The 12,712-nt window shown below is 34.5% G+C and overlaps 1 protein-coding gene across 1 annotated transcript in view; it reads left to right on the top strand.

Annotated features, from left to right (window-relative positions):
- LOC106113767 (uncharacterized) overlaps window positions 1-10,965 on the top strand; it is a 42,747-nt gene extending 31,782 nt beyond the window's left edge. Inside the window, exons 4-5 of the mRNA XM_013306697.1 lie at window positions 8,335-8,450; window positions 10,225-10,965. Of these exons, the coding sequence (XP_013162151.1) occupies window positions 8,335-8,450; window positions 10,225-10,907 (799 nt within the window). The 3' untranslated portion in view covers window positions 10,908-10,965. The remainder of the gene's footprint in view (window positions 1-8,334; window positions 8,451-10,224) is intronic.
- The last annotated feature ends 1,747 nt before the right edge of the window (window positions 10,966-12,712 follow it).

Genomic DNA, 12,712 nt, shown 5'->3' with positions numbered 1-12,712 from the left:
TTAATTTGTAATGTGTCCCTCCAGGCTATGTTATACATCTATGCCAAATATCGAGTTCCATACAGCCGTTTCGGAGATACTATGAAACAAACATCCATCTATCCATCCATCTAAACATTTTCTAAACCATCGATTCTAAACATCCATCCATCTAAACATCTAATTTTGGTAAGACAGAAATTGTTCAACAGTTGTTATTTTTGAATTGATTGTCAAATGTTTACAGTTTCAATGTCGTCTAAGCGAACTTAAGTTTGCACTGCAAAGATTTGCTTACACTTGACTTGTTTTATTTGCATTTCCCGTAAACGACAAATGGATACAATCATTTAGCATCATCAATATAATTATTAGAGACTAGGTGTCGCCCGCGACTCCGTCCACGCGGAGTAAAATATCCTAATAAGTAGTCTAAGTCTTCCAGACTATGTTTTATATATATGCCAATTTTCAGCGCGATACGTTAATCCGTTCCGGAGATACCACCTTCAAAAATCCATCCATCCATTTAAACATTCGCATTTATAATATTAGTAAGATGAGTAAGATTTAAGATCGTGTCAACGTCTATTACATAAAATTTAAACGTAAACACGGTCTCTTAAAAGACCTAAAGTAAAGAGTAGTCAAGAATTTTTTATACATAGCACTTTTAGGAGAAGTTTTGAAGTGAAGTCAAATTTTACTTTACTTTTAATAACAAACGCTGAATGGTTATAAAATAATTAACTGCTGAAAAAATTGAGGATTAAAAAGCTTTGAATTTGATAAGAAAAAGCCTTGCCTTTTGAGTAGTTGTAACTACTTCTAAAGGGAATATATTTTCTTCTAATTTGAATGGTTTCGGAAGTACTTTGAGTGCTGTTTATCCTAATCCTTACAAATGTTTGGATGGATGGATAGATGGATGTTAGAAGGTATCTCTAGAACGGCTCAACTGATCTCTAAGAAATTTGTCATAGATGTAGAACATAGTCTGGAAGGCTATTTATTTGCTTGGTGTTTTTTTATTACGCGCGGACAGAGTCGCGAGTGACGGCTAGTGTAGAGGTAATATTTATGTTAAAAGCAGGTGATATCAATTGACATAGAACGAATAGCACTTTCGAATTCCCACACGGTGTGGCCACGCGCAGACACTGATACTTTCTCTGGAAGCGAAAGAAATTTACATCAACTTGTTTTTTTTACACATGTTGTACCTTAACATACGATAAACGTGTTTTTTCACTATAATATTTACTTATCTTAACTTTATTATTTTTGTTAGAGTGACAAAAGAAATGTTTCTAATAAATATGACCGATTTTGAATATTTAAGTAAATAAAACATTAAATAAATAATTATTAGAATCTTACCAAATATTTATTAAAGTCTAAAAAAATACTTACATTGATTTATTAATTTAACCTTGAAACTAATTTCTTTTATATATTTCAAATTCAACAATTAACGTTACATTTTCCCAGTAACTAACGATCAGCTGATTACCTGTGAGACGGCAACACTCTCCGTCTCACTCCCTCGTCTACGTCATCAAAGCGCCGACGTGTTTCCGGTTTAAACTGGATTTACCTGTTGTGCACTTACAAAAATAGTGTTTGCTTTGAGTTATGTTCCGACGGAAAAATGATAAAATTTTATTACGTATAAAATTCAGCTCGGCTTTTTAAATTTTGTTTTAACGTCTAGTTTTTTAATGTTGATACCTTAATAGATTTTACTATACTTGCTTCAAACTGCTGTTTATGTCTTTTTAGTTTTGACAGACAGACAGACAATTTTTTTTAAATTATATTTCGTTATCAGCAACGCAAATACGTCATGTACTTGTGGCTCAAAAGCCAGGGAGCTAAAACTTGCACTGGGATTGGCTCCCGCGTTTTCTAGCGCCAAAGACAGATACGAAATGTGACATTTTTTTCGATATGACACTCAATTTTTTTAATATGTAAGTATGGATGTCAAGTAAGGTACACATATATATCATTGTACTTGAATCTTTACGAACGTACACGAAGGTGTAGCGTTAATAAAACGTGAGATTATAATAGATCAATGTAATAGATTAAATATAATACGTGCCCATTGATGTTTCTATTTTGATATATTCCACAATATCAAAACGTATTCTTTGTTAGATTAGCTACAACATTGATATTTTAATTTAAATAAATTGCTCTATTTAATTAACAAAATATATCTTACTTCTTTCCTAATATTATAAACGCGAATGATAAGATGGATGTTTTTTAGAAATTATCTCCAGAACGGCTACATGAATCTTGTTGAAAGGCATAGATGTAGAACATAACCTGTAAGAACACAGGCTATATATAATGTTTTATTTTAATTCCGCGCGGACGAAGCTGCGGGCGACAGTATGTATTAAATAAAACATCTCTATCATAATTAAGAGACAAGTTTTCGTAGAGTTTACAAGAGATTTCCTCTGGTAAGTTACAAAGGTTATAAAACAAATCCTATGTAAAACTCTCAAGGGAACGGCTAATGATGTTGGTAAGAGTAACTATATGTCCAAACATTGTAGGTAGTGGGGGGCAGAGGGGTGAGAAGTCCAAACAGAGTCGTACAATGCGCATTGTGCTCGGGGAAGCGGATGCGGCCGTTTGTTTTGTGAATCGAGACGAGCGGAGCGAGACTTGTCGTAGTTGTGTCAAGTCCGAAAACCGAAATAAATGTATAGGTCCTATCACGAATATATGCGACATTTAGTAACGTCATATATAAAATATGTCGAAATTTGTATGAAATATGATGTACACTCGATGAGGTGCAGAAGATTTTATAAAAATCACGTTGATTTCGGTATGAAATAGTTTTTACGATTCGTACTAGGCGCTCAGAAGACTGGCGGCTAAAGACAATTGACGATCAGTGACTCTTTAGCCCTTTTAACGACCTAAACAATGACGTCTATCAATGATCCTTAGCTTAAGACGATAATGACATCAAGAACCGATCCGATCACTCACTATGACCTGAAAACATAGATGTTTCTAGTTGTCTACGTAACTCATATATTTTGCAAAAACCGAATGTCCGAACGTCCTGACATTTAGTGGTGTAAGTCAATTAACTTAATTAAGAAAATGTGAGTTGGCAAGAATTAAAAATAAACAAACAGGATTACACGTGAGGTTTCTTGAGTTTGCGCAGACGTATCCGGGTCAAGACACTAGTCAGGTCGAGTCTACAGTTAGAGGCCTTCACTAGGCGTTTGTTAAAAGGATTCTGGTCACCTTTTACTAATATAATTTACGACTGAAATCATGCTTATCTTAGTTCCTACTAATATTATAAATGCGAATGTTTGGATGGATGGGTGGAGGTTTGTTTGAAGGTGCCTACCAAACGGCAGCATGGATCTCGCTGAAATTTGACAGAGATGTAGAACAAATGTAGTTTGGAAGAGCACATAGGCTATTAAGTTTTTGTTTCATTCCGCGCGGACGGAGGGCCGACAGCTAGTATTCGACATAAAACTCTTTTTACTTGTCCGCTGTAATTTCACTTACCTTAATCCATTTGTTTTTGAAATTAACCGAACGCAATTGTAAAAAAACATGGTCTTTTATTTAAAAAGCGATCGAATAATTTAAGCACTCTTAAAAATATCTGATTTAATATGCATTACAGACTAATAAGTTGACAGAATGCTATAAATATACGATATGTGCTTGCTAAATAACATATACTCAATTGATATGTTATACACGTAACGTACTGATACAATATGTCCAGCCTATCGAATAACATATCGCGCCAGCTGTTGAAACAGCACTGGTATTTTAGTTATAACATTTTGTAGATATACTAGTTGTCGCCCGCGACTCCGTCCGCGTGGATATACAAAAAAACTTAATTAGTGTAGCCCACCCATCCACATCACATCCATCTAAACATTCGCATAATATTAGTAAGTTAAATAAAAAGCAGCTCTTCAAGGTATAAATTCGAAAAAAAAAATATTATAAATTGTATCCTATATTCGTCTCCTGGCTCTAAGCCACCTAACCAATTTTCAGCCATATCGGTAAAGCTGTTCTTAAGTTATAAATAGTGTAACTAAAACGAATTTCTTTTATATATATATATATATATATTTCAATAGTAAAAATAATGTAAAACACTAGCATAATGTTAGCAGGTTTTTTATGATTACATTAATTAACTTACCGTGTTGTTTTCTGAGACAAAAATCTCTGCATAAAACATATCGTCATCCATGTTACCTTTGACAAAGAAAAGACAACAGTATAATTTTAACGATTTCGGTCTAAGAAACCCACGATTAGTAAGAATAATAGAACTTTTATTTTGAAGACAGTTTTAGAAAACTTTGTACTTTAACTGCTACGCAGATTACTAGTGTTGTTAATTGGATACTAAAGAAGACACTTAGTGTAGATTATTGTGGACTTATTAACGTCTTTGAATGCATTTAGACTGTTAATCTGTAGTTAGTCTTAATTTTGATGACGTTACAAATACTTTTACGCAATTATTCGTGCTAAACCCCCGGGAGTATATTCAATAATTTAAATAGGATAAAGGCACAAAGCACAAGAAATGGGTCGGGCACAAAGCACTACCTGCGCCCGCCGCACCTGTCACCAGTCGCACAGGTAGACTATTCAAAACGGGTGTGGACTTCCGATACACTGCCCATGTCATAAGCGGAAGCGATTTCAGTCTCCTAATAGTTACATAGAACTGTTAAGAATTAGTACTTAAATAATCAGTAAACAACCGTGAGTGCGGCAGAGAATTGTTTAGCTGTTCGCTACGTCTTTGTATCAGGTATATGGTATAGTGTTTTTAAATAAATGTATTAAAAAAGATCAATATAATACAAAGATATAAGGTTTAAATAATTCATTGTTAAGAAAAAGAAGCCTTCATTACCTCACACAAAGAACATCAAATAGGAAAGATGTGCCAAAAACAAGCTATATAAATTATTAACTAAATTCTGTCAAAGTTTGTAAAAGTTTCGTCTTAATCCTTTATCTATTATTATTAAACTATGTTATATTAGTCACGGTTTGCGTAGATAACACCGGTGTACATGATAATGTAAAAAATTTGATAAATTTATCATACACTTTAGTGATTGTGTTGGTTTTTATCTGAACGTCATTATAATTATTTCGACTGCAAAAGTGATTATATTAATTGATAATAATTCAACTCTGAATAACAGCTGAAATATTATATACATAACTATCTGTCGCCCGCGACTCCGTCCGCGCGGGATTAAATTTATAGCTAATATCAAATTTATTCAAACTAGTTTGGAATGTGGCCAGTTATTTTGATTTTTAAATTATTTTTGACCACAATCATTTACTATTTCATTTGAAGAGAAAGCAGATTGATAGGAAATCAAATGAAGCATAAAATTTAATTTTGACCCAGATGACTATCGGAAAGGATAGATGGCGTGGCGATCGAAAATTTAGGGCCTCTGAACACGACAGATGACTGAAATGTGGAATTTACTTAAAAATAATATCAGTAAAAGCAAGCAAGTAAAAGTTTTTTAAGTTCTGCAACTGCAAGCAGATATAATATTTCTTTTATTTCGTTTCATATCTAAAACGTAATTTAAATGTAATTATTCAACCGTATGATTCACGATTTTAAACCTTAAAAATCAGATCAACATATTGTTGTCTCAACTTGTCAGAAGGGAATGAGCGAGATAACATACTTTTAGTGGTAACCCATATTGTGAATGGACGTTAATAAAATCGTCTGAAGCAACCACAAACCTGACCGAGTCATTGCATTGTGACGTCACCAATCGATTTATTGTGTACATGCTCTGATGTAAAATACTATTGTTCGTAACTCCATTCGTTCCGCTCCAGTCGGGACATTGTACATTATGGCACAAATTTGGAGAGGATTCTCTAAAATGTAGAAGCCACATTACGGAGCTGTGATCTTAATTACTAGTTAATTTTAATCGCATAGATATAAAAACTACATTGATGGTTTTCGATACAAAGGAAAATACTCATTTTTATAGATATACTACTAGCTGTCGCCCGCGACTCCGTCCGCGCGGCAACGAAACAAACTTAACAAGTAGCCTATGTGTTCTTCCAGACTATGTTCTATATGAATGCCAAATTTCATCGTGATGCGTTCAGTTTTGGAGATATCTTCAAACAAAGACCATTTATCTAAACATTCGCATTTATAATATTAGTAAGATTTTATTATTCGCAATCATTTAAAGTTTTTCTTTCTTTCTTTCTTTTTTCTTTCTTCGTATTCCTGTTGGTAATTTAACCGGGATATCGTACGGTAGTTGCGTCAGAATGAATTTTACATTTGACTGCGAGCGCTTGATCCCCAAAATGTCCTAAATGTAAATGTTAGGGTGACCACAAGTTTGAATAGAATGAGGACATAAAAAATATTGTTTTAAATATAAAAAGGAGGAAAATCTTAAGGAAGTATAAAGAAAGAATGTAATTTTTTAATTTGCTGATCTATTTTTGTTAAATATTTTTTTTAATTGATGTTTTATCGGAAAAACTATTGAGTTAAGAGTCGAACAATGTTTTTAATTTCCAAAAAGTAAACGTCACATATTTTGTCTTGATATTCGATATTTCCTTCTATTTGTTACATTCATTTTAATTTAATTAATAAATCATATAATTTATTCGGGACTAGGTTAGTCTCCGTATACTTTATTGTAGTACTTTCCCAGCATTGGGTGTGTAATAAAAGTAAGCCTCGTGCTGTTGGATTAGTCTGAATAATCATTCGTTTTGTTACAAAATATCTCTGCCGAATCTCGGGGTAAATAATCAGACATTTATTCTCACCAAATTTGGAGGAGTAATTCGATGAATATATTTAAAAAAAAAGTTTTTAAACAAAAAATTAACCGCTATATCTGTAACAAGACAGGGGATATATATATATATATATTTTACTTGACATCTTCGCACGAATTGGCCCGGCTCGCCCGGTGAAATACCACGACCACACAGAAGACAGGCGTCAAGTGGAAGCTATTCCGCGTTTCGTCTGATGAGTGTGTGTAAATGTCCTGGTGGCCTAATTTAGTCCTCTTTCCCTTTCCACCCTTTTTCTTATAAGGAAAGGATGATAAGTGGAAGTGGACTTTCCGGATGAGAGGATGCATGGGAAGGGAAAATATTTTATTTCTGTGCATCCTCGTCCCGTTTATTAAAGGTAGACAACGCATATGCAATAGCGTATGTCTATGGGCAACAGTCACTTCGCTATTTCAGCGATTTCAGGTGGCCGCTCGCTCGTTTGCCACCTTATGATGTTTAAAAAAAACCCGACAATCTATTCCTAATGTATTATACAAGAGATGTTACAATACAACGCACGCGAGGCATATAGCATGTACAAAAACCATACATTATTTGTAATTACAATTGCCGTTACATAAGCGTGTATCATTCGCGTGCTAGCAGTTTGCTTTGTATTTATTTAACAGACGAAAAAAGTTACATCTCATGAGATGTAACTCTTTACTTATAGCTATAATAATACCCTATTGATTTTAAATATCTTTTATTGAGAATTTTATTGTGCTTTACATAAGTAAAGTGTCGACTGGTTGTTATTTAGTCGCACTACGACATAGATTTTTGGTATTAATTTTATTTTACAAATTTTTAGCTCTTAGATTGCTTCAAAAAATTAAACTTAATAGCTACGATAATACTGTGAAATTATTAGTACAAAAAATTACTTTAATATGTGGAATTAAAAAAAACTGACCATAAATATTATGTGATAAATGAAGTAGTCTTTACCATATTCAACTTTCTATTAGACATATAAACTTAGAACGTATCTACTTGTACGTGTATTTGTATTCATATACTGTTTTTCTTACAAATGTAAGGGGAGCTAGGAGGGGTGGGCAGCGATTCAGATCGCTAGTAACAACTTCCGCTGCCGTCTGCAATCGACCGTGAACCTCTTTTTATATGCTACAATCTTGAAGAAATATATAAATCTTAGTTATATACCAATCTATATGCTTTAACAGACCAATCTAAATAAACTAGAGTTCAAGGGACCGTGATTTTCTCGCTTATAGAAGATTCTCTGGATCTCGAGTTTCTCACTTATAGAGGTCGTCCGTCCGGACCAGACAATGACTCTCGCTTATGAAGGTATCTCACTTATCCAGTTCTAGACTTGTGCATTCTACAATGTTTTCAATTTTGATTTGTCACTGTGTATAGTGGGTGAGTATATAAAGTTGTAACAAACATTTGAAGGAATGATGCGTTGTGTTCCAGGGCGCGACGGCGCTCCGGCTCCAGCATTGTCGTGCTGGGCGGCGAGGAGGAGAAGCGCCCGCCGCCGGATGACGACCTCGAGATGCTCACCATGCTCTCTCTCACCTCCGACACCGGTCTGTATCACACACTAAACCACCTCATATTACTGTTTCCACTGAAAAATACTTGTATAGCAAAACCTCTATTCGATTATATTATCGAAGAAACAGCCCTAGCCGAGGCTCCTGAGCCCTAGAGCTTAGTTACACATAAACGAGGTTTATGTTAAGCGCCCTCTGCGCAGTGCCTCTTCAAGGCAGAGGCTAGTCGGTCCAAAAACATATCTTCATCCCTCTCACTCTCTTTGAAATAACAGAGACATCTGTCAGTTTTAATACAAGAGTTTCAGCAGCGTCGTTTAACTCTTAGACAACAAAACGCGTAATTTCGATTAGATATTGTTTCTATAAACAAAGTTCTGTAAACAGTTGAAGTATAATACTGTTATTTAAATTAACATCATACGATCTAGCGATGTTATATTATTAACATGACGTATAGCAATTAGCATTTCGTTTATTTCCTTAACAAAGTAAAACTTCTCACGAAACAAACATGTCTTTGTTAAAATTTTGATTGTAACTGTTATAACAATCTTAACGGCATCCTTATATTTTCTGGACACGTAAAAACCGAGACAAAAGGGCCAGTGACAACCAGTTCATATGATTTTTCATACATTTTGTTAATTTAGCAAGTAGCCGTTATCGGCCACACGTAATGGTGGCCCGTCTGCGTCGAGCCTAAGATAAGTTATAAATAATTCGAATCGGTTTTATACAAATATAATTTTAACTCGATTGACTAAAGTACTGTATTTACACATTTTTCCTGTATCCTTATCAACTGAACTGTTAATTGTCATTCCTATTCTACCCCATAATGCCACACGGTATATAGTTAGGTCTTATTATTTTTGAATAACAAAATGTTTATATTTGTTTATGAGATCGTCACGCGCGACAGACAGACATTTCCAAACCGAGAGATGGCCTTCTCACAACAATGAAACAAAAACCAACACAGGAAGCGCTTGGTACGGCGAGTGTACAAAAACCAATTATTGCAGAAGCAGAAAAACTGTTGTAATACATTTGACCGTCTATTTATAATCCATTGGTACGATTAGCAAGACGGATTACCTTGTATTACTGCACTTGTTAACAACAGTTACAGTTTATCAAAACATCGGGAATAAAATCACTAACGTTGATGTTATTTTAATGTTATAGGAACTCCTTTAAAACTAAGATTTATGAACAATGAACTTCGTACAAAATAACTTTGGAAAATAAAGTATTTATTAGCCTTACAGAAGATTTTTTGTATATTGGTATGTCCATATACACATTTAAAATTCATTAAAACCTACTTGAAAACAGCTGTTAGTTGGTTTACATTAACAGTAATTTCTTTGTCATTACCCTGGCCAGGCTCAGTCCCTCCCCACTCCCGCCTCAAAGTTAATTGCCCGCTCATCCAGCGCCCTATTATGGAACATTTTATTTGGGTCAACGGACCTATTTCGGCCCAATGCTATTAATACAATCCATGGCTATTGATCCCTCATTTTTAAATAGCTATCGACAATTTGTTTAAGATACTTGAGACTCTATTCCTTACGATTTTTTAAACCTTTGAATTCAATCCAAGATGTTATAATACGTGTATAAACATCAGATATAAACATACGAAATTGGCGTAGTAAAAACATTTAAATCTATTTAGTTGCTTTCATATATTATTCAACATCTATTCTATTGAAATTATAAAAGCCAAATATTATTAACGTAAGTCTTTAATACATATATGCAACATGTATTAATTAAGTCTGTCTGTTGTTTCCAGGTCCGCACCGCGAGATGCCGGTGGACGTGCCGGAGAACTTCATAGCGCGCAGCAAAACCCCGCCCCGGTACCCGCCACCGCGTCCCCCGCAGGTACACACCCGTGCCTGCGACCACCAGCCCTTGCTCTCCAGCAACCGCAGCGCAGCGCGAGACAGCGACGTCTCCGACACCTCAGACACCTCCCATACCTCGCCACCAGCCTCTGATGCATCCGGCAGCTTCAAAAACACAACCATTGAACTTCTCTCCCTCCCACAAAGCGATAGCTCAATCAGTTACAGCAGCAAGCAAAGCAAAGCTTCCTTGGAGACGGCAAAGTGCGACCTCATCTCCGAATCGGAGTCAGTCGCGTCCAACACTACACACAACCTAAGCGACCACAAGATCCAACTTCTTATATCTAACGGACAAGATTCCTTGATAGATTGTAGAGAGGGGGTGACGTACTCCGCTCGGACGGACTCTGTACTCATCCGAGAGGCTGTGTACGCGTCGTACAAGCTGCCGCCGGGATTTGATACGACTCCAGTGCTCTTAGGAAGGGAGGTGGCTGTCGACGTGCCTGAGAATTTCGTCCAAATTGTCAAAACGACTCCCAAGTACCCCGGTACCGTGGACAGAAAGAGTGTTCTGCAGGTAAATGGCACGATTGCTTGTATCATTTTTATCCATGGGACATGATGTGGTTTGGGTTATTTAGTTGGGTATCCTAGAGTCGACACACCTTGAAATAAAAGCAACAGAGAACAGAATAGAGTTCTGTGAATATATTAGCATGTTTTCTAATGTACTGTTTAAAAATAAAATTCATTTTATGTGAGAATTGACAATTGGAATAACCATTTTGTTACTTTTATTTATCTGTCGATAAAATAAGTTGTAAAATTAAATTGAGTGAGCATCATTTAATGAATAATTAAAATCAAATTCTATCGTTAATAAAAAGGTGTGTTGGCTCTAGTACTATTAAAGGGTTTATCATTTCAAAATGATAATTAAAAAACTAAAATCATCCAGGGTACCATTTACATACTAACATTTATGAATTTATTTTTAAAAAGCTTTTAAATATTTTTTTTATTTAGCATATTCTTATAAGTTACTGTTTATATATATTTTGTTTTATTTGTCTGCTTATTATTTATTTATTTTTTTTATAATTTAACGTCATATTAATTTGTAGTTTCTGTTTATAATTTAAATTATCATTCATCTCATTAATGTTCATGCTTTTTGCACTAAAACACTCTTCTGTCTGCGGAATCGAATCTAATATTGAATATTTATATGGAATGAGAATTTGGATCTTTTGGGCTTCTGGGTTATCGGGGTTTAAATATTTTATATTTATTAAATGTAGTTTAGTGTATTCTTGATTGATAAGACTATAACATAATTTGTTATATATTTCTATGTATATATATTTATGTAATTATATCAACATTTGTTCTTAAAACTATATACGTTATACACGGCATTATATATAATCTTATATAGTTAAGGAAGTCTTGCATAATGTTTCATTTCCTATACAACGTATGGAAAAACCCCAGCAAGATAGTCGATTGCTACCGTATTATTTTTGCAATCATATCCTTACACATTATTTCTTTTATGCGGTTATAGTGTTTTGGATAAATACATTAAAAAAAAAACTTTTAACTATGTTATAATAAAATTGGAGTGTCGTGTATGAAATCGAAAAAAAAAACGTATTTTCGTTGCCGATAACGAAAAACCAATTTTTGAATGTTTTGTCAGTTTTTCTGCAAGGTCGGGAATATTCTGGGTCACCTCTGGAACTGCTGGATCAATTTTAAAGGGACATTGACGTGAAGCTCATGCGTAGACTACTTTTCTTTTAATTCTGAGCTGACAAAGTCTAGGGCGATCGTTAGTAACATAATAATCACATAATAAAAGCTATTTTAAAAACCTCTGGTAACTAAACCTTATTGCCAGCGTTGAACAACTTTTTCGCTTGTCACAGGACTGGAAAGGGTTCGCTGAGCTGACGGCCAACCTCCAGTAATGGAGAGGCATTAGAAGAAGAACTAAACCTTAAGTTAATTTCAGATAAATTACGGTATTACCCGCTACCAAAATGTACGGTCTGCATAAAACATTTGGAACATATGGCGAGATATAAACATTACTTTTATGACTTTGCTATCTCGCAGAGGATCCTAATTTGCTGATGCTACTAAATTATATTTTATACCAATATAAAAGCAATATTTGTATAGAGGGTGTCCCAAAGCGTTACATACATAGGAAGGGGGATGAAAGGGGTGGTCACAAGGGTCACCAGAAAAATTAAATAAAAATTCCCCTCTGGGTATTAAAAAAAAATAAATTGCATTTTTTAAAAACTTAAAAATTTTACACCTTCTGGGGCAATTTTGTAACCGATGACCTACAAATATTGCTATATTTAAAAAAAAAGCTATTATGTTATCGTCAATAACCCTTTATCAATATGAAAT

This window comes from Papilio xuthus, unplaced genomic scaffold (assembly GCF_000836235.2).
Source record: "Papilio xuthus unplaced genomic scaffold, Pxut_1.1 DF828177.1, whole genome shotgun sequence".
Classification (NCBI taxonomy): domain Eukaryota; kingdom Metazoa; phylum Arthropoda; class Insecta; order Lepidoptera; family Papilionidae; genus Papilio; species Papilio xuthus.
This window is presented reverse-complemented; position numbering and strand designations above follow the sequence as displayed.